This window comes from Cynocephalus volans, chromosome 13 (assembly GCF_027409185.1).
Source record: "Cynocephalus volans isolate mCynVol1 chromosome 13, mCynVol1.pri, whole genome shotgun sequence".
Taxonomy (NCBI): domain Eukaryota; kingdom Metazoa; phylum Chordata; class Mammalia; order Dermoptera; family Cynocephalidae; genus Cynocephalus; species Cynocephalus volans.
The window spans coordinates 73,058,045-73,084,980 of NC_084472.1; the positions used below are offsets into that span (position 1 = coordinate 73,058,045).

Below are 26,936 nucleotides of genomic sequence, written 5' to 3' on the forward strand. Positions count from 1 at the left end.
AAAGGACATGGCCAGCCCTGAGCACAGAGGCAGCTTGTGGAAGGAATCCTCCCTGGAGGGGGTGCTGCACCCAGCGGGGCCAGGGGAGGGCCCAGCATGGTCAGCAGCGGCAGCAGGGTGGTCATGGGTGGGAGGAGCGCTTGGTCCACTCCCTGGTGGCTCCTGCCACCTGCGTTTCTCACTAGACTCACTGCACGCACAGGTCTTGGGTCTTCATGAGGCTCTTTGAGGGAGGGACAGTCTTGTGGTCATTTCTTTCCAAAGTCTTTGGCGGGTGCAAATAGTAGATATTCAATAACCATTTGCTGAGAGAATGAAAAGAGAATTTTTAAACTGATTTGCCCTGGGCAGGACAGGAGTGATGTCTGAGTTCCTAGTGCCTGGCATCTTCCTGTTTCCACCCAGCCTGCTGGGCCCTGGGTCCCCTCCCAGGGAGAAGACAAGGCCATGGGCTTCGTGGAGAGGACAGGAGACGCTCCCTACTGGGGCTCAGGAAATAACCGCTTTGCCTGTCAGCTGGGAGGTGAGCTCTGCTCCCCGCCCCAGGGCTCCTGTTTTCTAAGTGATTTTGGCCAGCCTGAGTGCTGCCAGCGCTGTCACTGTGGCAACTTGGGAGGAAATTGGCCCAGGCCTCTGGGTCGTGGGCTGGAGCCTCCCCAGTGGCCAGGGCCACCTTCCAAACCTCTGTGTGGGCGGGCCGGCCCACTGGCCACTGGGCATGGCTGGTGGCATTTCATGGCTCACATGTGGAGAGGAGACTTCTGCAGAGACAAATATTTGGGAACCTTTTTTTTCTGAAGCCCATCTTCACCAAAGAACAATGATTTCACCTCCTCCAGGAGGCCCTGGGAGCCCGTGGCCGGTCGTGGCTGCAGCAGGAGGCTGCCGGGAGACAGCCTGGCCCACAGGCCGCAGCTCCCATCAGGGCAGTCTCAGGAGAGCACTGGATTTGGAACGTGGGATGGTTAAAGTTCAACATTTTAGGAGAAGTGTGCCAGTCTGTCCTGCACGCAGCCTCATTGCCCTCAAGTCCCAGAGGTGTGATCGAGCACAGAGTTTTCCGCATGATGAAGATATTTTAATTTTATACTGTGTTTTTCAAAGGAAGACCACAGCTAGTAATAAACAACTTGGACATTTTTTAATTCCTTGAAAACAGAATGCAGCAGTGATGCTCTCACATGACGTTTTGACCTGAGGAGCGCCCCAGTGCCTCCTCGAGGGATGAGGAGCTGGGGTGGGCCTGGGCTGGACAAAGAGCCCTTAAAAAGGCTTCGGTGTGCTTGTTTACAGAACATCAGGCCTTGTTTGTTTGCTGCCGGAATGAGATCGTTCTAGTTGCCTTTGTAAATCTTTCAGGCTGGCAGATTGTTGAGTGAGCAGTGTCTCAGAAGCTGTCGCTGTCTGTCATGATGGGCCGTCCAACCAAGTCCTTGTGCGTCCTGCTAGGAGCGCTTTCCTGGCCCACTCTGTATGCAGCTTCCAGCAGTGAGGCCTTGGCACTTACTGCTTTGTTTAGTTTTGTTTTATTCCAGAGCATGCCAAGTTATCGTCTCGCCCCTACCCTAATGGCCTCTGTCGCCGCGTGCAGCAAGGTCCGGCAATGTGTGAAGGTCCGGCAATGTGTGAAGGTCCAGCAGGTCGCGGCTCGACCTGGTCCAGTTCTATTTCTAGCTAAATGGGATGGTCCTTAAAATCAAAATAGAAGCGGTCTGCGATGGGCCACCTCTCAGCCATGGTGATGCCTGTTAGAGGAGGTCTGCTGGCGTAGCCCGGCAGTCACCTCCCGTCCTCACCCTGTGCAAGGCGAGAGTTCAGCGAGAGTGTCATATGCAAAGTGTGCCTCAGGCTGAGGAAGCATGGGGCCCACAGGACAGTGGGGAGTGATCCCAGTGGCCCAGGTGACGTCCGCCTGTAGTTTGGCTGATGCACCCTCTTCGGTCATTCAGAAGGGGAGAAACTGCGGGCGTCCTGAGAACGAGGCAGGGCACTGTGACAGCCCTGGCTTGCGGGGTGCCTCCTCCCAGCCTGCCCGCGCGGCTCCCCATGTGGGGGCCCATCCCAGTACCCCCAGGCCACCTGGCGGGTGTTCTGTGCGTGGTGGGGTGACTGCGGGGTGATCTAGCACGTGGGAGTCACAGCAGCCAGAGGGAAGGCTGTGCCTTCAGAGGTGGCGCGCTGCCAGCACGTTTTATTGCGTCGAGTACCTCTGAACACACTCGCCACAGTCCTGGCTCAAAACAGTGCTGTGCTCGCCTGCGCTCACTTAACGAACCTCCTTGGCAAACAGCCAGCTTCCTTCGGCACCAGCAGCAAGTGACTCTAATGGGTGTTGAGCTCTTCAGGGGCGTCTGACGTGACAGAAATCAGCCTGAACATCTCAGAATTGTTAAGAAAGTACTGGAAATATTTTCATTCCATGTGAGCGTAATCCCTTTGAATAATTAAATAATTCAGGTTTGAATTCGGTTTAGGTGGGTGATAAGAGCTGGGGGGAGGGGAGACATGCCCCCAGCGGCGGTGGGCTCGGGGCTCAGCCTGCGAGGGAGGGCAGGGGGCACCTGACCTCGCTGTCCTTGCTGTCCTCAAAGGGAGGCGCAGAGAGCTGCGCTTTGTCATCGACCCGTCAGTATTGCGAGGGCTCTTTGGCCGAGGGTTCGTCAGGCAGTTTAGGCATTTAAGCTTTCATTTGGTAATTTGTTTAATTTTAAAAAGTCATGCTGCGGTGGCTCTTGTTTTTGATAAAGGCTCCCTGGCCGGTTGCTTCTCTGTGGCGTCTGGCTGAAGCCTCCGTGAGAGTCAGGCCGGCTTCCCCTTTGGCTGGGCCGGCGGAGGCGCCTCCTCTTCCTGTTTCCCGTCCCCACCTGGGCCCCCCGCAGCGCCCCGTTCCCACCACAGCCCCAGCACCGCTCCCTTCGCTGTCCCCCATTTCATCTAGAACCTTCCAGGGCTTCCACCGGACGCCTCTGCCACCCTGTGCAGCTCGAGCCTGGCTCTGGCCAAGGGGCTCAGGAACAGGGGCTGCAGCCGGAGAGGCTGGTGGGGAGGCCCCGGGACTTGATCTGCTGATTGCTCGGATTTTCTGAAAATTCTTCAGAATTACCTTCCTATCAGTATATGGTGGCTCAGCTATGGGTCAGCTGAGATGATCTCTCTTCACTGGACATGGGATGTGTAGGGATCTGTGCACGAGTCCACCAAACCCAGCTCCCAAGGGCTGCACTGCTGAAGGAAGGCCTGGGGGTGGAAGGGCTGCACGGGCGGTCACTGCGGGTCACTGCAGGTCACCACGGGCAGGGCCGGTGGTGGACACTCGCACTCGCTGCCATGTGCAGTGTTTCCCATTATGCTCAGGCCCAGTGATTTCTAGTGTTCTGGAGCTGATGATTTCATTTAAAATGAAAATTCATTCTTAATTGAATGTTAGTTTATCCAAATGCTTCACACAGAGAAAAGGATTGGAGACAAATGAGAGCAGCAGCCGTGGGAGTGAATTCCTAAGTACAAGGGTTTTCAAAAAGTTCATGAAAGGCTCCTATTATCTTTTGATTCGATTTTTCCATGGACTTTCAGAAGTGCTCCCGTGTATTTGCTTCCTGCCATGGAAGGACTGGGGCCTGGAGAGGCCTCTTCCATCTGGGGAAGGGTCAGTGGCAATTGTCACTGTCATCGGGGTGTGGCCACCTTGATGACGCATGCTCAGAGGAGGACATGGGACTCTTGGGGGGGCAGTCTCAGGCCTCAGGGACAAAGCTGCACCTGCCAGAGAAGACAAAGCTCTCTGGCTCTCCAGAAACTGGAGAGCAGAGGCTGTAGCAGGTGGCACCTCAGGACTTGCTTGTGGGCCTTCGGGTGTTGAGCTTGGACAGGTGTGACTGGCACAGGTGGGCACCCAGGTATGGGGGAGGGGTGCCAGGAGGGGACATCTGAAGACCCAGAATTGTCTACAGCTGAGGCCCAGAAAGGGCTGGGGGGTGGGGAGGACGATAACAGTTGTTAGAGAAGCCTCCTAACGCAATGCGTGTTTCAGACGACATAGCGCATCACGGAGACCCAGGAGGCAGAAATGCTGTGTTCAGTAGTGAAAGAAAACACTGGGGATGAAGAGAGGCAAGTGTTTATTTAACTTGTAATTAACTTTGGGATATACCAACCATAGTAAAAACCTGCCCTATAAATACATAGTATGATCTGACACTCCCATTATTAATATTCTACTTATTGATTATTTAAAAGTTATCACTGTAATAATATATTTTATATGTCCCCAACCCTTCCATCCCTGCTTTTGGTTAAACTGGTTGACGTCTGACTTACCCAGAGACAGATGGACACTGCTGACACCTCAGGGTCTTTAAGTAGAAGTTCTGAGTAGTCACATATGTATGTGTGTATGGGGGCACTTCAGAAAGCTCGTGGAGAGACTTGTGTTATCTTTTAATTCTATTTTTCCATGAACCCTTGCCTATGTTAGATTGTATAATAGTATAGTGATGTGTAGGTGGCTACAAAGAAACATTTTTTGCCAAGGTGTATCTCTTGGACAACTCCGTGAAAATGCAGAGTAGAGAAGAGGAATCTGAGTCCCCCATTGGGGTCTGGCCTCCTGCCCACCTCTTGGAGGGGCTTTACAGAGGAGCCAAGGTCACCCGCTTAGCAATGTTCAGCCCTGTGGTGTCCCTGGGCTCTGGCTTTCCACCCTGCCATTCTTTCCTCGTGTGGCTGGGCCCCGAGCTTGTCTGGCACCCGCCTGCTCTGGACTGGGCCCTGCACTTCCTGGAAGCCCCAGGGCTGTCCTCCTCACCTCCTGGTGCCCACCTGTGCCATCTTTCTGGGGTTCTCCCGGTGCCCTTGGTGGAGGGCAGGACCGGCCTGTCTGTGCTGTGTGGAGAGGACTGGTGCAGAGGGAGCCATGTGGGGCCTGTCGTCCAGTGGTCACAACAGCAGCCGGGAGCCAGGGACTGGGCAAGGGCCTCCCTGAGGGGTCTCCGCAGCACTCGGGCAGGGCTCTTGGAGGGGCCTTGGGGAGCCTGGCCTGACCCCCCAGAAGCCACTGGCCAGCCCAGTGGCCGCCCCCTTCCCCGGAAGCTTTGCCATTTCCTCCAGGAAGTAGGGGTGATCAATCTAATTGTTAACACTAGTTACAGTTTTGCTCAGCGTGTCCAGTGGGCATGTCATTTGGGCAATGCAGTGGGTGCTGGTGGCATGAGCCCGTCAGTCCCAGGGTTGGCTTCTCTGTGCTGGCGTTGGGATTGGGATGCGGCTCCAGAAAGGAAAAGAAGGCCTCTTCAGTGTCACTGGCCACCTGTGTTCTCTGTGGGGCATTTGGGAGAAGGCTGCTCCTGTCTTCCTGAGGGGGGTGTTAGGATCCGAAGGTGGAACTCGGGCATGGTGGGAAGCGTCCACCAGCTTCCCAGCCTTGGTGAGAGGGGCCCCTCCCCACACAGACATCCGAGCAGGACTTGATTCCACCACCGACTGCTTCTGCCTCCCCCCATGCCAGAGTGTCTGGAGTTTCCAGCTGGCAGCCAGGGACCCTTGGTGTGGATGAGTGCCACGCGTCCCCTCGCCAGGCTGTGGAGAAGGGACCTGCACCCACCTTCAGGAAGAAAGGCCAACGATGAGCGGAGTTTCGTCAGGAGATTTTGGGCTGATAAAAGTCAGAACTTCTTGACAGCAAGGATTATAAAAGACTGGGTTGCCAGAGAGGATGGTTGGATGGCTACGTGTGGATATAAGTAATAATGAAAATAGATTCCTATCTACTTGGGGCCCTAGACCCGTCCGTTTCTGTTAGTCAGTACAGTGGGGTTCAAGTTGGTGCTCTGAGAGCCGTGGTTTTCTGGTTTCTGAACAGGGATGTGGCAGAAGGCGGCACCGTCCTTGAATAAAATACCTTCGAGTGAGTGCACTCAGACCAGTGGACGGAGATAGAGTTTCATGTGCTGTTTCCATTATTTAGAGACCTCGGAGCACTTGTCTCCGGGCATATAAAAATGAGGTGCCACGATGTTATGAAAAGTCCTTTCAAGTCAGAAATCCAGAAGCACGGCTTTCTTGTTAAAATTACTAATTACACTAATAATGACTTTTAAAAATATTTCATTAAAGTATAATTAACACATAATGATTCTTAAATCTAGCTGTGTGTCAGAATCATCTGTTGTGTTTTGTTCCAAAAGACAGAGTCTTAGGCAAGGAGCCAGCATCAGAACCTCTACGAGGGGACCCCAGAATCTGTTTTCACCCAATCCTTGCGGTGTTTTCTTTGCAGCTGGTGATTAGGGCACCTTGATAATGATCAGCCTATTGAAACCTATTTAAATGTCTAGGTCCCTGTACCTAAAACATCTCTCTCTCCCTCCCTCCTTCATCCATCCATTAAACACATTGAATCCCTTTTATGTGCAACCAGACATCGTCCTAGGCTCTGAGGACAGCAGTGACTCAAAATAGTCTAAGCCAGGTCAAAGCTCCCGCCCTCACGGGGCTTGGTTTCTCCTGTCATCCACAGAAGGATGAATGCGTAAAAATACACATTAGCTTGTGACACACGTTCAGGGGAAGTAAACTGGAGACAGGTGGCCCGAGCACTGGAGTTAGGACGGGGCAGTGGGGAGGCTGTCTCTGAGTGAGGAACAGGGCAGCTTGGGGCTCGCTGCAGGGAGGGGAGCATCGGGAGGGCCGTCCGGTGGCGGGAGAGGGGAGGAGGGGGTGGCCAGGCTGGGGTCACGGAACCTTGTTGGGGGGGTGGGGCTTGGGCTGTCACAGAGGCATTTGGAGCAGCCCGATCTGAGGGGCATTTCTGGGGCTGGCGGAGGACGAGGTCCCAGGCCCTCAGGGTCACTGAGCTCGTGGGCTTGTGCCTTGTGGTGACCAGTCCTCATGCCATCTCCTCTCTCTTCCCGTCTAGAACACTACGGTTATGCCTCCTCCACGCTCAGCTCCGGTCTGCCACTCCCCACCACACACCCCTCGCTGCCGGCCCAGTGCCAGGACCTACAGCCGTCCACCCCAGGCCTCTCAGCCGTCCCGGCTGCGGGGCAGCCTTCGGGATACGCGGGCACTGTGGATGGTGGGCCCTCGGGGTACTTCCTCTCCGCCAGCAGCATCCGGCCTAACGGAGGCCCAGCCCTGGAGAGCCCACGCATCGAGATCACGTCGTACCTGGGTCTGCACCACAACAGCAGCCCATTCTTCCACGACGTGGAGGTGGAGGACGTCCTGCCCAACTCCAAACGGTCCCCCTCCACAGCCACGCTGCACCTGCCCAGCCTGGAGGCCTACCGCGACCCCTCGTGCCTGAGCCCAGCCAGCAGCCTGTCCTCCCGCAGCTGCAACTCCGAGGCCTCGTCCTACGAGTCCAACTACTCGTACCCATATGCATCCCCCCATACGTCCCCATGGCAGTCTCCCTGCGTGTCCCCCAAGACTACGGACCCCGAGGAAGGCTTTCCCCGCAGCCTGGGGGCCTGCGGCCTTCTGGGCTCACCGCGGCACTCCCCGTCCACCTCACCGCGCACTAGTGTCACCGAGGAGAGCTGGCTGGGGGCCCGTGGCTCCAGGCCCGCATCCCCCTGCAACAAGAGGAAGTACAGCCTCAACGGCCGGCAGCCCTCCCACTCCCCCCACCACTCGCCCACGCCGTCCCCGCACGGGTCCCCACGGGTCAGCGTGACTGACGACACGTGGCTGGGCAACACCACGCAGTACACCAGCTCAGCCATCGTGGCAGCCATCAATGCCCTGACCACCGACAGCAGCCTGGACCTGGGCGAGGGTGTGCCCGTGAAGGCCCGCAGGACCGCCCTGGAGCCTTCGCCCTCAGTGGCACTCAAGGTGGAGCCGGCCGCGGAGGACCTGGGCGCCAGCCCACCCACGTCCGACTTCCCCCCTGAGGAGTTCTCCACCTTCCAGCACATCAGGAAGGGCGCCTTCTGCGACCAGTACCTGTCCGTGCCGCAGCCTCCATACCAGTGGGCCAAGCCCAAGTCCCTGTCCCCCACGTCCTACATGAGGTGAGCCTGGGCCCCGGCGAGGGTGGGAAGCCCGGGAGCTCCAATGGTGTGTCCTCCCTGGGTGCGTCTGTCTCTCTTCACATTCTCCTTTTATGGGGACAGGTTTCACCCCTGATGGCCGCATCTTAACTTGTCCATCTTGAGGTCACATTCTGAGGGTTCAGGCTTCAACCTGTGAATTCTGGGGGATACAATTCTGCCCACAACAAGGTTTGTTCCTTTTTGACAAAAGCAAGCCTGCCCGAGCCGCGCCCTCCTGCCGGCGTGCCTCCTTCTGTCTATAGCTGTCACTGCGCCGGGCGCAGATGGGCCCTCCGCTCAACAGCCCCCCAGAGCAGCCAGCTCGCCCGCATGCAGGAACAGCGCAGCCTCCTGCTCCCCAGAGAATGGCTCTCGCTCGCTGGCAGGCTGGTGACGGGGAGCTGAAGTGCGCTCAAGACACCGGGTCTTGGGTTGTTGGTTTTTCTTTTCAGCGGTGGGAGGGACTGCTCACACTCCACTGGGACCTCTTAACCAGCCCAGTGTTTTTATTTTTAACTAAACAGCTTTCCCAACAGGTGGGCCACTAATGGCCCCTGGCAAGGTGGTTTTTGCACCAGGATTTTTATCTGAGGCCATCAAGGGTAGCATTTGACATCAGGACGTGTCCACGTCCTCAGGAAGAGGCATTTGCAATGTGACAGACCTCTGTCTGCAGTCCGGGGCATGCTGGCTTGGTGTTTTGGTGTTTTTCCATGTTTTCTTTTCTATTCCTATTCCCTTTTTCATGAGAGAGCATTCTGCAGGAAGTCAGGGTGGCAGTGGTGCGGGACAGACGGGTTTTCAGCCATGTGTGCCCGCAAGATGAAGACAGTGAATCGGTGAGGCTGTTCCTCGGGGAAATGGTCCCTGCGCTTCTTCCCACACCCTTCCTTGTGCCACCAGCAAGGGGGCCTGGTAGTGTAGGGTTAGAGCTGCCAGTGGATAATTTAGCTCCAGCTCTGAATGAACCCAGCTAAGCCTTAGTGAAAGTTTGCAGCAAAGAAGCAATATGAGCGTTGACAGTTTTTTAAGCAATCAGATGGTGAATATAGTAGTCAGTTAAGATTTCGAGAGGAAGCAAGGACTGGCCGATGTTCCTGACTCGCATTAGGCGCATTTACCTTTCTTTCCATCCCGACTTCTACTTTCAGTACTAAGGCTTAAAAGGCTGGCGTGTTCAAAGTTATCATCACAACGAATGTCTCTCAGGACCCAGATGTAATTCATAAACATGGAAATTAAAAAAAAATTTGGAGGCATTAAAAATAATTAAGAGCTGTTTCTGCCTACTATGCTATCCTTATAGTTTTTATTTAAGTAACAATAAGAAAATCTCAAAGCTGACTCTCTTGAGCACGCCATCACACACGTGGTCTGCTTCATGATTTTCTGCATTTTCGTGAACAGCAAAGGTCTCTGTCACTCACAGTGGAGCTTAATTGAACTCTGAGATAAGGGAAGAGGAAGGTCCTCAAGATACACTGGAGCTGTAGAAGATACAAAATTTAGGCAAACCCCGTGCATTAGTTTCGCGGTGCTGCCATAACAAGGCCCCGCCGACAGGGCGGCTTCAACGGGAATTTATTTCTCTGGGCTCTGGAGGCTGGAAGTCCCGGGTCACGGTGTGGGCGGGGCTGGCTTCTTCTGAGGCTGGGGGGCGTCTGCTCAGGCCTCTCTCCCGCAGATGGCCGTCCCCTCCCGGTGTCTTAACAACCTCTTCCTTCTGTGCGTGTCTCTGTATCCATATGACCCCTCATTATAAGGGCACCAGTCATATTGGATTAGCCCTCACCCACATGACTTTGTTTTAACTTGATTACCTCTGTAAAGGCCCTGTCTCCAAATACAGTCACATGCTGAGGTCCTAGGGTTAGAACCTCAATGTGTGAATTTTTTGGAGAGGAGGGCACAGTTCAGCTCCCAACAGCTTGTCCTATTATCTCAGTGGAAATGGTAGGATGCCTTTAGAAATGGAGTCCGTTCCCTGATGTCTGCTCTGTTTATTTAGCAGTGGGGTATCCTCAGGATCCCCAGTGTTGCTGGTAGGCCTACTCTCTGCCACATCAGACCTGCAGTTGACTCGTTACTGGAAAGCAGAGAGTGTTGGTTTTTTTCCTTTGCTTGGGAGTTTTAGCAATACTTATGTGGCCAAATGGCTCTGTTATCTTTATCTCTTGGTTGCAGAGCTCCCCTAGGTAGGTGTGATGCCATAACATTCCTGTGAGTTAATACAAACAAACAAAACTCATGAAATGTGCCTAACTATCCTCAGGGGTTTGAAGTTAACCTTTCCCACTGTTTTGGTTCCACATCAAAATATGTTTCCTGGTCCCTTGTGATATGTTTCCGTGCAATCTCATTAAGTGGTGCTCTCGGGCAGCTGGAAGCCACAGCAGAAATGAAATGCTCACTGTTTTGCCAGCGAGATGGAGTGACCAGACTTCCTGCCCCATGAATGCCTTTCATTTGGTGTCCATGAGGCCACTCCAGCAAACGCAGGTGGACGTCAACAGGATCTCGGACTACGCAACTGAGATGCTGTACTTTTAATTGTCTGCACAGGTTAGTGTGGAGAATTTATCATGCACGTCCATTTCCCTCTTTCCTGTGGTGCAGGATCTCTGCTCTCCAGTTCTGTCCCAGTGTTGAAAGGAGATTGATAGTAAAGAGTGCACTGTGCTGGTCTGTTCCCAAGGACTTAGGTGTTCTGGGATCATTTCTCTTTTGGGGTCTATGTAGTCAGTGTTTGTGGCCCCCCTTCAGTGCAGAGCCCTGTGCTAGGCCATGGAGGCTCAAAGAATGACACTGAACTCTTGCTGCAGTTGAAGACATTGTACTTGTAATGTCTGTGAAACTAATGAGTATTTGATAGCACTTCATAGTTTTAGAGTTTAGAGTTATTTCAGCGTTTAACCGAATGATGCGTCTGTGCTTAAAGTTTGGGAAACTAGCACAGAAATCATAGGTGACTTGCAAAAACTCCCCTCCCCCTGCCATAAGATACCAGAATTTTAAGCCATCTCTTCTAGCATCAAATCAAGGCCTTGTAACCTCTTCAGAAAGGAGTGGGTTTTTTCCCCCATCTTGCTTCTCTCTACCGAATGACGACGATGATGATAATAAACAACTTCCACAGGTGACTTCATTCCACGGCTGAGTGCAGGTAGGGGTGGGCTCCAAGGCGGCGTGGAGCAGTGCCCTGTGTCTGGGGAAAGGAAGGACTGTGTCTGTTAGAAGATGCTAATGACATTTGATTATTTCTAAATGGTGGTTTTCAGATGGTGGCTTTTAGAGACCTTTCTATTGACTTAAAGGAACTGAAGTACAGGTGATTGTTATTCTTTCATTCAGTGGAGCAGCTGTTACAGGCAATATGCACCAGTCTCTAGGGTTTCTTCTGTGTGAGTGTGAACATTCCTTTTTTCTTTTAGAACAGGCTCATGGGAAGTTCCACCTTTTGAGATTTTACTGTCTTCAGCTACCTACACCCAGAATAATCTCCAAATTTGCCTGCAAAGAGGCAAAGTTATACAAGGATTTTAGACTTGAAAAGAAACAAGTTTTGGAAAGGCAGAAATATACATTAACAGCATATTTGTTGAATTAATTCCTGTACATGAAACTTTGCTTTTTTGAATTGAGTTCTTGAAGTCGATTTTCTAAGGGGCAAAACAGGTTTCATGAACAGTTTTTCTTGGAGCCTGCTCTGTTGAGATGATTAGAAATAGCTACATGTCCAAATCAGTTTATTTCAGACATTGTTGCTTTCAGGTTTTTTGGCTACAATATTGATTTTAATAATATCGGTAACTTATGCCATGCATAAATGTTAGCTTCGAAAGGTCTGATAAAACCCCTATTGCATTTTATATGTTATCTGAATTTTTCAGAGTTTATCCTAATTTGGAATAAGATTAAATAAGCCTGTACACTGGTAGAAAGTACATCCTTGTCCTATCTTTCTTCAAACACAAATCCTGTCCCAGCCTGATCAGGGAATTTCTACAGAATTTGGATAGCTTTCTTTCTCTTGTGATTCTGGTATCTGTGCAGGTCTGGGCCCGGTCAGGGTATTAGTGGAAGTTGGAGCAGGTTCCTGTGGGCGCCCAGGCCCTGTCGTGAGGGCTGTCTCCAGGCTCTGGTGGCCAAGCTAGACTGTCCAGATCGTCAGTGTCTGAGAACAGCATTTCGGTGGGCTCTGGAGGCCCTTTAGGGTAATGGTGATTGCAGGTGTGATTCCAAACCATGAGCCCCTAAGGGCTGTGGCCTTGGAGGGTTTCTCTAAAGCATTGTAGGCAAACCCCAGCATAGCAAGACAGTGAAGTCATGGCCACAGGGGTCTTCCTGGAGCATTCCCACTGCGAACTGAGAAGACAGTTGGTACAGAATTCAGGGATGTGAAATTGACCTTGTTTGCAAAACATAGGCTGGGCCTTGGCCATCCCTGTAAAACAATTCACAACCCATTTCCAATACTGTCTCTGTCTAAGCCCCTCCCTCTCTTGGGAGGGAACCTGGCCCCACAGTCAGCCTCAGGCCTGGGCTGCTCGTGATGTGGGTTTCCTCACGGAAGCCTGGCTGTACCATCACTTCCTACGACTCTTAGCAGAGTGCAGTGCACAGGGTAGTTAAGAGAAATTCTTGAATGGCTGAGTGACTGAGAGGTAAACCATGTCTGGAAATATATAGAGACTATCCTTATGTGCACTCATGGTAGCGACTGTGGTCACTTCTGGTTACTGCACGATCATCTGGCGGGTAACTCACAGAAACCAGAAGCTCCAAGAAAAGCCCTAGGCAAGTAAGGGGAGATAAGGCCCTATAGACCACAGGCTCCTGGACATGCACGTGTCGTGCTCGGCAGCTACTTATTGAGTGTTTCATCTGGTTTTGGAATCAGGCTGTTGTCCCCACCCAGCTGGGGAGCATGTGCCCCTTCCTCGGGACGCGGTGCTACAAGCCATGGGCAGGCACCCGGGAGACCCCAGAACTGCACTGAATTTGCGTCTCCTGTCCCCAGGACATGGGACACCGTTCTGGGGTCAGAACACGGCAGAGGCCACACTTCTCTGGGGAAGGTGCTGCCTTCCCAAGGCTCCCACAGGTAAGAGGCTCGGAGTGTAGGATGCAGAATCCTGGGAGAGCTGCTTGTGGGACCATCCAGAACGCTGAGAAACACTGAGCCTGCTTCCTGCACGCGCCCTGGTCTTGGCTAATTTACTTCTTCCTGAGCCGCCCTGGTGGTATTTAGGCGACTCACAGCTTTCTAACTGTGTGTTACTCAGTTTCTTTCTGGTGTTGCAGAGTTCACAGTTGACACTTGGAAAACACGCTTTGCAGTCCTGGTTTCTAATTTGAAAGGTAAGCCTGCTGTTTTCCACTAAGATTTTTAGGAGAGGCTGTGAGGTAGAAAAGGCTTCCGAGCCAGGTCTTTTTGTGCTGTTGCCCGAGGAGTATGTGGCAGGGCGCGGCCTGCTTTCTCCTTTTCATGTTAATCTGTGAATGTCAGTTATTGGCCACAGAACACAGAAAGGGGAACTCAAGCCAGTGCTGTGTTCCTGGAGAGAATAAGATAACTTGAATCTGTGGCTTTACACTCAGATTTTTAAGTTGAACCATTGAGGTCTGAAATGTTGGCTAATCTCATGGAATAATCAAAATGCCGGAAGAGCTGCCCTCAGAAGGGTGGGTCCACTCCTGCCTGCTCCCCTGTGGGTCCCACGTGTGGCAGGCGCCAGGGCCAGGAAGCCTTCATGAGTCTCTAATTTTGAGATTTCCCAAACTGTTAAGCTCCCCCATCTGGGAGGAGGTATCCAGAGCTGACGTGCATCAGTGACCACAGACAAAACAGAATCGATTTCTGCTCACACATTTTCTTCTGAGGAAAGAGGCGGGAGGTGGCGGTCGAGTCACCTGCAGCTGGGCTAGCTAGGGCAGAAACAGCAGGTAACATTCCTGCCTTGGGATCCAAATTTAACTGCAAGACGACGGTTGATTAAAACTAGATTCTTAGATGCAAATTAATGGGATTTATTTACCAGTGTTTCTTGGATTCTTGAGCAAAAAAGTTTTTATACATTATGATGGGATTTGCCTCTGAAATGTCTTGTGGAAGCTGGGGTTTGACACACAAGTGTTGAGTTGGTTTTCAGTAAAGAAGTTCGTGGGGAAGGCTTCACCTTGCATGTGGTTTTTCCTCCAATGTGTCCCGTGTGACACAATTTGATCTGTGTGCTGAGTCCCCATCTACACCACGGCTCCCAGGGAGGAGGAGGAAGGACTGCATGCTGACACGGTGGCTGAGATTTTGGCTTACACCATGTGGACTCACGCGTGGAGTCCTCTGCAGATGTAGGTCAAGGCTGCAGGAGGAACTGTTTCTTGTTGGGAACGTGGTGATCACACTCAGAACTGGTGACGCGCATCTCACATGTGGTGCTGCAGTCTTTAGTACGTAGTAGTGATTTTGTGCCTTTGTCACTACCAGTTGGCATGACTTCACACGCTCACGGGGTGGACAATCCAGTTCTCCACCAGCCGGGGCTGCTGCTTCCAGAGTGAGAGGATTCACCCCGTCAGTCGGGCCACGTAGAAACACTGGCTTACTCCCCAGCACCATGGTTACCCTCAGGCAGCCAGTGACACTGTGGCCTGAAGGTCCCTCCTCAAGGGCCTGGGTGATGAGCTTGTTCCTTGTGGAGGATGCATGGGTCAGTCTCATTTTAAGGATGAGGAAACTGAGGCACATGGAAAGTTCTAGATACAAAGGAAATGAAGCAGCCTCGAGGCCTCTAGGCTCCTGTTCTGGATGAACACAGTGCAGTCATTGGAGAACTCTGTGCTCCGAGGTCAGACAGACCAGACTTGCATCCTGGCCCCGGGTACTGACCGCTGCCTGGAAGCTGGTCACATGAGGAGTGGAAGCATGGTTCACACCGCCTGGGGGTGCTGGGGCATGCTCCTGGCGGCCAGGCCCCGGGTGGCAGGTACAGAGACCAGGATCAGAGGTGATGCGAGGTTGCAGTTTTTATCTTCAGTCAGAATTACGAGGAGACGCTGGGGTGATGCAGAGCTCTCGGCTGTGTCCCATTACCTGCTGCCTCCACGTGGCTGGGTGCAGGGCTTGTGGAGTCTCCTCTGGCCCTGAGGACGAAGAATGAGGCTCCCTGACACCATGTGTCAGAGTCTGGGCATTCTCTGTTTTGGCAACATCCAAAACATTTATGAGGTTTCTGAGTTTCTCTAGTCCTCGGGGAGTGACATAGTCTTATTTGGAAACATCCCTGCAGACAATCTGAGAAACAACCCTACTTACTGTTGCTCAGAGTATTGCATCCTGAGCACAGAAGTATGCTTTAAACCTCACCTTTAAAGAGCAAAGGTTACTCTGTAGTGAATGTCTAGGTTTTTCTGTAGTTCCAAGTCCAGACTCGGCAGACTGAGTGAGCTGTGTGGGCTGGGCCAGTGACCACGTTAGCCGCTCTGTTAGCGGAAATCGAGTCCTATGGAGCATCGGTTTCGTGGCTTATCTGTGTCCATCCTAGGCTGACTTGTGTGAGACTGAATTTCTTGTTGATTTTTAGTAAGCAACCATGGCAGGTGCAGGCTGATGCGTTCCCATCACTAAAACTTCATCTCTGTAATGACAGAATAGCTGCAACTCTGCAGCTTTCTAAGAAGCATTTGGGGCCTAGAAAAAGTCACAATGCTCAGAACTTGAATCTGCCACCTGTGTAAATTTGCAGATAGATGGAGCAGAGCGACCGTCTGGAGCTCAGTTTCCCATGGGAGTCCCCATCCAGGAGACCTGTCCATCTGTCCGTCTGTCCTCATTCCCTCACTCACTTGCTGGATGGCTGGTGTGGGGGCATGTCCACTCTCTGGGCCATCGTAAGCACAGCTGGAGAGGAGAGGTCGGCCTCCCTTGTCCAAGTGGTCCTAGTCCCTGGAGGGACAGAGGAGACCAGGAGGAGAAGGCCCTATGCACGCATGCCACCTGGTTTTTGGTCGGGAGTGATGAGCTCTGACAGGAGTTTCCCCCAAAGCAAAGTTTCTATTCCTTCTGAGTCTGGGTGTCCTGACAGGACTCTGTCTGCTCCGCTGAGCGGCCCCTGCCCTCCCGCTGCTGAATGGCAGCGCGTGCCTGGAGGTCATGAGAAGGCATCTCCTTCCACGTGTGAGGCTTTCTCAGGAGAAGGGCTGACTCCGGCAGAAGCAGGTCCTGGCCCAGATGCTAACTTTTGGGTGTGCTGTGGAGGAGACCTGCCCAGGGGTGGACTCAGAGCCATGGAGCCTTCTTTTATGACAAGTGTACAGGACACCAGTCCATCAGACAGGACTCCAGTGGCAACCCCCAGGGCAGGACAGTGTGGGCAGGAGGCCCCAGACGCCTCCTCCCACTTTTGAGATTTCCTGGGCTGCAGAGACCTCTCCCTTGCTCTTGTCCTTTCCAAACTTATCATAAATGAAAGGCCATAGGATCATGGATTAAAACTACGTGGTCTCTGAAGCTGTCCCCAGGGGTGTCTGTGGGAAGGTGCGGGGTGGGGGATAGTCCTCACAGACCCTGCAGCCACTGTCAGGTCATCAGCCAATAAATGGGGTTTTGTCCAGGGGGCCACCTGTCCTCTTCCGATCAGATTCTGGGCTGTCCTCCAGGGGGGAGGAACTTTGCACTAGAGGTCTGCAGCACATCGGGGGCCGGACTGGACTCGGCTGACCTTGGGGTGGCTATCCCTGTGCTGTGCCTCTCTGAGGGGTGCAGCCCCAAGAGGCCCAGAGACGCAGAGAAATGGGCAGATAGTCTTTCTTCCTTCCTTCCTTTTTTCATTATGGGGGAAAACCCCCAAACAGCTAAACAATTTGCAGGCCTTTGGCTGCCAACCCGAGAACATGTGTTATGATGTTTTAACTTTGAAAATCTTATTTTCCTTGAGCTTGCTTTGGTCAACTTCCCCTGGGCAGGTTCCAGTCCTGCCACGGTTTGAGTTTGTAACTTCATCTCTCTGAGGATTATGGAGTCATAGAGAGCCTTTGCATTTTCCTTCAAAGTGATAAGCTTTAACTCTTGGAAATTCAGAATTGAAAGGATTTTACCCAAACCATTTAAACAAAAGAACTGCCCTGGAGCAGTTATTCTGACATTCTGTGATCTGCTGCCTGGGTGGTCGTGACATACTAAAAGTTAGGTTGCAGACTTTAGGTAGATAGGCCTTTCTAAGGATGAAGAATTTAGAAGCCCTCAGGTGGCCTTTTGGCTCAGACCCATCTGTTGAAGTGGGCCACAGTCACAATGCTCCCAAGGGACGGGGCGAGGCAGGAGGTTGAAAGTTGAGACTCAGGGACGGCCCTGGCTCACTTGAGAGAGCGTGGAGCTGACAACACCAAGTCAAGGGTTAAGGTCCCCTTACCAGTCATCTTTAAAAAAAAAAAAAAAAAAAGTTGAGACTGAAAGAAAGGCTTACTATGTCTCAGTTAAACACATAATATCCTTCACTGTAGAATATTTTTAAAATGTAGATAAACAGAAAGAAAAATGGATCCCTGATAATTCTAAGAGTTACAATATCACAGTGATCATCTTCTGAACTTACTCTTGAAAATGTTTTTTGGTCTTTTATTATAGAAAATTTTAAATATACATGAATTTGAGCCTCCACGCCCACCCTTAGCTTCAGTAATTGTGAGTGTGGGGTCAGCTCCTCCCTGCCCCCACCCCCCTGTTGTTTTGAAGCAAAGCTCAGGCCTCACATCATTTTATCTATGGATATTTCAATGTGTCTCTGTCACAGATAGAAACTCACTTTTTGAAACTGATTCAAAAATTATAACATCACTTTGTACCCCATGAATACACACGACTTTAATCTATCGATATATAATGGAATAAAAGAATAGAAACTAATTACAACACCAGCGTCTCATTTTAAGTCATCCCTATATCATCAGGGCAGCGTTTGGGTTTCCCTGGTGCACAGTTTTCCCAGCAGTGCTGGAGCCAGGTCCAGCGCGTCTCCTTGGTGGCCCTGCACCCTCCCCAGGGATGCTTTTCCATCTCCGTAGTGGCCTCCATGGTGGTGTCCTTTTGTGCTCTTCCATCCCCGAGTTCCCTGTTTCTCCTCACGCTGGTGCTGCATCCGGGCTTGCTCGGGTCCTGCCTCATGTGAGCGGAGCGGTGGTTGGCTGGGGGTGGGGGCGGTCACCGATGCAGCAGGTTTTGAAGTGGTTTCAGTTCTGAATCGAGAGGCTGCAGCTGGAGGCCCTGGTCTGCTGGTGGCTCTGGACCTCAGCAAGCCACTGACCCTCAATGCCCGCACAGAGGGGTTACACAAGACCTGGGCACTGGAAGGCATTCTGTGGTCTCTGAAGACCTGAGTCAGTAGTTAACGGTCGTCAGGTACCCTTGGTTTGGAGTCTGGCGTCTCGGTGTCTCTTCCTGTGGTCGAGGGGCTTCTGCTTGTTGGGCCCCTGTGCTGGAGGACGTGCAGAAGGACAGGTTTGTGAGCAGGCGGGCCTGTGGGTGGGCGTCCACCTGGAGGAAGGGCCACGGGACCATGGGGCCCTGGCCTGGGCAGCATGTGTGGCAGTGCGAGGCATGGACGGCCAGGCCCAGGTGGAGTTGTCACCCGGCAGCTGTGACAGATGGGAAGGGAACGCTTCCCCATGATCACTGTGGCCACTGTGGCCACCTCTGCTTTGCTTGGGAGCCACTGAGCTGGAGAGAGGGACCTGGCAGCAGAGAGGAAGGGGAACCTCAAGGTAGCACAGTGTGGGGGTGGCCTCAATATTGGGGACTATGTGCTGTGCGAGGGAAACCTGAAGAGTCGGTGGAAAATGGGAGGCTTTCTCATGGGAGATGGCAGCCACGGCCCCAGCACAGTGTGACTCAAACGGGGAGCACTGGAGGCATCTTTCCACACAGCGCCCACACACTTGACTCGCTCCCTGTCATCATAGGAGGTGGCCCCTGCCCTCTGGGAGGACGGCAGGCACTGGAGCGTGAGGCCACGTGTTCTGCCACATGCCTGGCCACAAGCCCTCGCCCCCTGCTGCCCACCTGGAGTCTCCTACACTCCCCGCTGGGCGACGTGGTGGTGGAATGGCTGTCGCGCATGCAGCAGGCACCACGGTCACATCGTCGAGGTGCATGAAGATGTGGTGTGTGTGGAGACAGCTCACAGGCCTCCCCTGGGTGACAAGGGTACCAGGGTTGAGTCTGTGTATCAGTTGCTATGACGAGCACTTTGAAAACTTTATTTTGCGGTAATTGTGGGTTCACAGACAGTTGCGGAAAGATCTGTGTGCCCGTCACCTCACTCCCCCAAGTGACCACCGCTGCTCAGCTGCAGTCCAGCATCAGCAGCAGGAGATGGACGTCAGCTCGGGCCGTGTGCTGTTTCTGGAGAAAGAGGCTGTGCAGGGGACAGGCTGTGTCCCAGCTCTTGCTCTGGTGCCTTAGTTAGCCCTCCACACAGCTCTGGGGGGCTGTCTGCTATCGTCCCCATGTCACAGGACAGGAAACCTTGCAAGAAATCAGGGAAAGTATGGAATCTGCTCGAAACCACCAGGTCTGTGTTTGGCATAGGCACCTCTAAAGCAGCAGCCACAGAGGTCCTGGGGGCCATGTGGTCCCCACGCCTGCAGCAGGGATGCTGTCAGGGGCTCGGCACAGGGCTGGGCACATCATGGGCTCTCTGTGCAGCCATTGCTTTGGAAGGAAAGTGATCTAGATTCTTCAGATCAGAGCATCTTTATCCAATGGTGCAGCCAAGATTGTTCACTTTCTCATCTTCCCATGTGTATTATGACCTTATTGTGTTTTATGACATGTGTCCCTTCACATGAAGCTTACAGGATCCCATCCCATGGCTTATGAAATCATTAGATTTTACTTTAGAAATGACTGCACTGAACAGGCCCAGAGAATGGTGAGCAGTGTCTGCCGCACTGGACGATGTTTAGGGACAGTGAACTCACCCCGCATGTCCTAAGCCTGGGACGGCCACCGCCTCTCTTGGGATGAGGGCCAGGCCTTGGGGCCAGTGGGAGCATGGAAGGGGCCTGGTTTGTACAGTGTCCTTAGTAAGATACAGGAAAGAAATGAAGGGGACACAGAGGCCTAGACGGTTTCAGAAGCTTTACTACTGGTTTAGAAATATTTATTTTATTTATGTTTAGTTTTCAAATGTGCTGTTTCCAGTTTTGTGCTTGCATGTTTAAGTGTTGCATGAAGCCATAGAGGCAGCGTGGGACGCTGTCTTTTGGTGTGTGGTACTGGCAGAGGTTAGAGACCGTCGAGGCTCACGCCGCAGTGCCCATGAGCAGGTGGCGGGAGGCCCTCATGGTGCCTCCCGGTAGCTTCTGGGGGCAGCGCCTCAGGTGCCCTGACGAGCTCACGCCCTCTGACCTGCAAATCTGCGCTACGTAAATGATCGAGACACCGTCCAGCATTTAATTCTGTGGGTGCTCATATCACTGGTATTTATAACAGACAAGGATGGAAACAGCCCAAAAGTCCCACAATAGAGGAATAATTATTTATATGATAAAGTGTGGGGCTGTGATTAAGCCATTTTTGAGCAATATGCTAAAATGCTCGAAATATGGTCTTTTAAAAAGGAAAAGTCTGGATACCAAATTATCTATTTAATGTGGTTAAGATGTATCCATTTTTATGCAAAAATACTTACGTACACACATCCAATGTTGAGACACTTTCTCTGGCTGATGGTGCACTGTAAGTGATTTTAGTGTGAGGGGTGCAGATGACTTCAAGTGGCTTCTGTTTGTGCAAATCAAGTGGACCTGAGATACCAGTTTAACCACCTGTTTTCTTGGTTGTGTTGAGTGACTTTTAAAAAATCTCATAAGTTGAAGATGAGCACGAGATTGTCACCTCCCCTGGGCTCAGGCCTTCAGTGGGCAGAGCCCAGGTGGCCAAGGGATTCTTCTGAGGGCGGAGGAGCCTGGCTGTGGGCCACTGCGGCGTCTGTCACCACCACCAAGGAAGCAGGTGGAGCGGAGGGCGGGGGGACCAGGAATGACCCTGATCACAGCAGCCACCGCAGCCCCAACCCTCACACGCCTCTCCAGGGCTGAGTCTTTCTCTGAACCAATGACACAAATATTCTGTGGAGCTGCCAAACGCATGCTGAAAATTCCCAACCAAAACTAATAATCTTAATGGTGTATATGACAAGATTTATTTTGTAAACCATTCTTACTTTAAGCTGTGCACAAACCATGTTGCCAAATCTGTAAATGATTCAAGAGCAAACTATTTCTACAAATTTATTCTTACGTAATAGTCAAGTGCAAAGTGGTTTAGACTGCCCTAGCTTTAGGAAATACAAACTGCCTTTAACTGAACTATGAGGCATCAAACTTTCTGTCTCTCCCTCTATCTCTCCCTCTGTCTCTCCCTCTCTGTCTCTCCCTCTGTCTCTCTCTGCCTTTCTTGCTCTGTCTCTCCCTCTCTCTCTTTCTCTGTCTCTGTCTCTGTCTCTCCCGCTCTCGTTCTCTGTCTCTATTTCTCTGTCTCTGTCTCTCCCTCTCTTGCTCTCTGTCTCTCCCTCTGTCTTTCTCTCTCTCCCTGTCTCTCCCTCTGTCTCTCTTTCTCTGTCTCTGTCTCTCTCCCTGTCTCTCTCTCTTTCTGTCTTGCTCTGTCTCTCCCTCTCTCTCTCGCATTTCCTGGGACTCAGGTGAGCCCGTTCTTTTCATTGTGAGTTTTGTTTTCCACTTGTTTCCCTTCTATTTGCAGCAGCAGACAGTCTTTTTACTTAGTCGACAGTGCACATTATCACACAAAGTGCACATGGTGCACTGGAGGTTCCAGACGAGGGGCCCCCTTCTTGAGCAGCAGGTGCCCCCGTATGCTCGGGCTCTGCCAGTGTGCAGCACAAACCTGTGCAGTTGTGGCCTCTCCCGGCCCAGGGCCTGTGATCACTGAAGGGGAATCTGTAATTGCCCTGCTCTGCCCCTCCTGATCCTCGATCCCTGCCCCTCTCCCCTTCCCCAGAAGTGCAGGCTGTTCCACGCTGCAGGCCGGAGCGGCCTGCCTCCAGGAGCACCAAGCCCTGCGCTGTGAGGCTCTTCCTTCCGCTGGACTCTGAAGGGGACTCCCTGGAGGGCTGGAAGCCCCCGTTCAGGACCGGCTGCGGGGGCACTTCTGCTCCATGAAGTCTCCTCCCCCCGCAGAAGGGCATCCTGCTGCTTCCGGGTGGACCTGTTCCCCTGCCCTGCCAGCATCTGTGCCTCAGGTTCCCGCAGGCCAGCGGCACCCTGTTCGGCAGTGGGTTCCATTAGTATGTTGCGTTTCTGGCTGCAGCTGCAGAGTGGACAGGGCTGCGCTCCTGGTGCAGTGAGGCATGTCTGACTTGCCAGGCACAGGGTGGGGCCTGATGAGATCTTGGCTTCTTTCTAAGGTCAGACTCCATGGTGTGGCGTTCACACACCCTGGTCCTTGTGCCGAGGAAGGCAGCACTGGGCTGAGGCCAGTGCGACCCGGTCAGGAGGCTGGTAGCCCCCGTCTGCCCCTCGCTTGGAGCAGGGGCTGTGGGTGCTGTGCCCGCCTGTGGGCCCGTGGGCTTCCCAGGAGAAGAGAAGACGCCTGCAGAGGCCACTCATGGGTTCCACCCCAGCAGCACCTCTTCAGTGGAGACAGCCAGGGACCTACAGAACGTTAAGTCAGATGACAAGCTCGCCAGGGGCTTCTTCAGAGAGTTCCATTTTTAAGCTTTTAAATTACTATCCCACTCCAAATGTCATGATATGTGTAGTCCTCTCCAGGAATATTTTAAATGTTTGACATCTTTAGAGACACAGGGTACTTCCAAAAGTTTGTGGAGAGATGGAATTAAAAGACAATGTGAATCTTTCCGAGAACTTTTGAAGACCCCTTGCACAAATGGATCCCCTTCTTGTGCTGGGGACGTGCTCGTGTGGGTGGGGACGGCCTGCTCTGCTCTGCTCTGCGCTGGTGGCGACACCAGGTGGATGGAGGTTGTGCTGGGGCAGCTCCGTTCACGTGGGGTCTCTGACAGCTGTGACCTGTGCAGTCAGGGGCTGCTGCCTCCTCGGTCTGCGCAGCTGTCGTGAAGAGGGTTGGAGATGTGGAGTGACACTGAGGGAGGAGACAGTGGGGCAGGTGGCAGCCACCATTCCGACGGAGCCTCGGAGCTTCCAGGAATGGACTCCAGCTGTGGAGAAGCCCCAGCCTGCCCCGAGGGTACCTTGAGGCTCCCCCCCGCCTGAGTTCTGCCACCTCCCCAAATTGGAGAACCCTTGGGCACCATGTGTTCAAGCTGAGGGGTACAGGGGGCTCCCTGGGTCCCACCTGAAATGCTGAAATGAGCCATTCCCAGCCCTTCATGGAGGGGAGCCCAGAATCCCCACGTGAACTGACTCCCAATGGAGCAGGTGTTGTAAGCCCACGTGGGCATGTGCAGGATCTGCTTTAGTTTTCCATGTTAAACCTTTACCCTTTTAAAGGACAAGGAACCACGGTGCCCATGTAGGGAGTGTCCTGGGTCCCACAGACCAGGCTTTGGTGGGAGTGGCTTCCCCTTGTAAAGCAGCAACCCCTCGTCTGTGAAGTGGGCGCTGAGGACAGGATGTGCCACTCTTGGTGACACTGCCCTTCCTCCCTCGGTGCGGGGACGATAGCCACGCTCAGGAAGCCACCGTCCCTGGGGCAGCCGGCCCATTGGCTCTTGTTGCCTGTGGTGGCCAGGCTCTAATGTTTGTCCTGGGTAGGGGGGAGTCGCTGCAAACCACGTCTAGCAAACCTGCTGTTTTATGAAGGGGCCACTGCATCCCAGATGGTGACACTACATGTCCAACAAGGGCCACACAGCTGGTTAGTGGAAGGGGCTCAAGCCAGGCTTCCTGGTCTTAGGCCAGAGCTCCTGCCTCTTTGATTTTAAAAGGATTTTTAATTGGTCTGGAACCTATCTCATCAGGGAGGTTACATACTTTGTAGAAGCCTGTCAGGAGGGAAGGAAGGTATTTTCAGCTCGTGGTTGGAAAATGCTTCCCTCTTAGTCATCACGAGCTGACACACGGTGACCACGCACTGGCGTAAAGCAACCAAGCCTCTAAATCACCACGTCAGGACATTTCCTCGTGGATGGAGATGGGGGAGGCCAAGAAGTAACACTGCACGGGTCCTCGCGGTCTGCACGGCGTGTCCCGTGAGTCTCACTGCTGTCCTCTGTTCCTTTTCAGCCCGTCTCTCCCTGCCCTCGACTGGCAGCTGCCCTCCCACTCTGGCCCGTATGAGCTCCGGATCGAAGTGCAGCCCAAGTCCCACCACAGAGCTCACTACGAGACTGAGGGCAGTCGGGGGGCCGTGAAGGCATCAGCTGGAGGACACCCCATTGTGCAGGTACTGGGGTCTGCTGTGACAGCCAACTTGGCCCATGCTTTGGTGTCTTTCCATCCAGAGGGCGACTCTGCAGCAACAGCTCACAGTGCCTTTCTTCCCGTTTTAAAAAATTATCATCTCCCAACCAGTCTTACATATACATCTAGATAAGTCATAGTTTCCCCCTCAATAGGTACACGCTAGAATGCGAACACTGCAAAGCTCATATTTCTGTATCTTATAGATCATCTACAATCCCATGTACACATGTGCTCCCTGGGATCCGGATGTTCTGAACAGCTCATCTTCGAGACTCCTTCTTTCTTCTCTAAAGCCGCTGAACCTCTAGGACGGTGGTTCTCCTGGGTGGTCCCCTCACCACCAGCATCAGCCTCACCTGGGAATTCGTTAGAAATGCAGATTCTCTGGTCGACTCTACCTGCTGAATCCCACATTCTGGGTGTGGGGCTTCTTGCTTGGAGGTGTCAAGACCCCAGGGTGGGCCACGGGGCAGCTGGCAATAGGATCAGGGAGCTCCCCGAGGGGAGGTGGACATGGCACATGAAGCCGTGTCCCTGCTGGGAGTGTGGACCAGGCTCTCCCAGTGGTGGTTCTGGGGTCCTTTTCCTTCCGCACTAATACTTTGGGAGGAGACCTGTTTCCTTGGCTGTGAACTCAGAATATCCATTCACTGTGGCCAGGGAGGTACATTGGTGACTGTGGGAAGCAGCCAGCATCCGCCAGCCCAGCCTGTCCCCTTCTCCACCTTGGCACATGCACATGGGTGTTGCACCTGTCACCTTGTGAGCTTTAGACCCTTGTGTCCCCAGGATGTCAGTGTCCTGATGCCCACAGAGACGAGCTGTCCCCCCCACCTCCAGGGCTCCAGGCCACACAGCATTAACAGAGCATGCTTTCCCCAGTAACCCTGACACCACAAAACTGGGTGCCCCAACCCTGTCATTTAGGGCATGATGGGGTGCTTGGCAGGGCACCCGTATTTCTGTTTTATTCCATTTAGATAAATAAAAAGGTTGGGCAGGAAGGAAGCCGCAGGACAAGCCGCGCTAGCTAGCGCAGCAATCAGGGACGCGGTTGGCAGGCGAGGTGCTGAAGTGGAGCACTTCAGCGGCCCGCGCAGGCGATGCTAGGGTGGTATTGTGGCCTGTGCGCTTGACGCCGATTAGTCCACACTCTGCCAACTGCTGGGCACATGTTAGTGCAGGAGACACAGCAGCAGTCAGCGGCCAGCTTGACATTTTAAGTTCCCGCCTTCCCACCCAGGTGGAAAAGGTCAGGTAATGCCAGCATTGAATTGCGCTAAATAACAACAGGTACTTACTTATTTACCTCCCCTTCTTTCTCCGGCTTCCACCGAATGAAAGTGGATTATTGCTGGATGAGAAGATATTCAGAAGGAGAGTAAACGAGGCTGCAGCAGGAGGAGGATGGGCAGCAGAGCAGGTGCAGAGCGCCGGCGCTGGGTTCCACGGGGGACGTGCGGGCGCTGGGCGCACGTTTGTCTCTTCGCAGTATGTGGTTACAGGTGGTCCTAAGAGTCCCTGTTATTTGGAGAGTAAAGCAGGGGCTGTGAGTGTGGAAAGCCCTCAAGTTTAACAGATTTGTTTCTACGGCCGCTAATGGTCGTCAGCGTCTCCTGCTGTCCCCGCGCTGGACGCGTCTCTGCACGCCTGGCCCCTTCCCCTTGCCTCTGGGAACTGGTTTCTATTTCTGTGGCTAAGTGTCTTGGGTATAGGGTGGCTTAGACAATGTAGAGAGAATAAAGACGTTTTGGAGGAATTGTGAAACTTGAAACAGTAATTTAAAATATCTTTAAAGTGTTTCCTCAAAAATTATCTCAAATTCAGTGGCACAATGTCATGGAGGCTTGCAGAGCCGGAGCAGCCGGTGACGTGTTTAAACAGAATGGACACCCCCCTCCCCACAATTGACAAGAAAAAGAAAATGATCCCCTGAACAGAAAATGTCGGGACCGATCAGCATTTCTCACATGTGAGGAATTAGTAATTTAAAGAGCTTTTCGACATATATGTGGCAGGTGAATTCATGTCTATGAGAGTGTGGGGTGAGCAGTTAAAAAGAGGGGTTTTTGGAGATTTGTTTTCTTTCTCAGTTGGTGGACCACAAATGGATAAAAATAGAATTTGCACATAATTATAAAACAAATGAAAATAGAAAACTCTCGGTTGCCATGAAAGCTCACTAACCACAGAGTTTTCCTCCGTGATGTGAGTTACTTCAGCACATCCTCTAGCGCCAGCAGCTCCTCTCACTTTTCAAAAATGATTGCACGTCACCGTGGCCCTGGCCTGCACAGGGACGAGGCCACAGGTTAACTGATGTGTTGGGAAGGCAGTGGCTCCCAGGAAGGGACGGAGGGCAGCTGGTCAGAGCTGTAGCCTCAACCATTCAGAACTGCCATTGTGTGCTCGCGTGTTGGAGTTTTTGCTTGTTTTAAAAACGCTGTTCTCTTTAGTATATCCAGCTAGTCATATTTTCCTCTATAGATCAAA

General features: G+C 52.7%; 1 protein-coding gene across 3 annotated transcripts in view; it reads left to right on the plus strand.

The window, feature by feature from the left end:
• Window positions 1-26,936, plus strand: part of NFATC1 (nuclear factor of activated T cells 1) — a 118,601-nt gene that overhangs the window by 6,741 nt on the left and 84,924 nt on the right. For all 3 annotated transcript variants that reach the window (XM_063077554.1, XM_063077555.1, XM_063077556.1), the window contains exons 2-3: window positions 6,914-8,018; window positions 24,264-24,423. In XM_063077554.1, coding sequence (XP_062933624.1) covers window positions 6,914-8,018; window positions 24,264-24,423 — 1,265 coding nt within the window. The remainder of the gene's footprint in view (window positions 1-6,913; window positions 8,019-24,263; window positions 24,424-26,936) is intronic.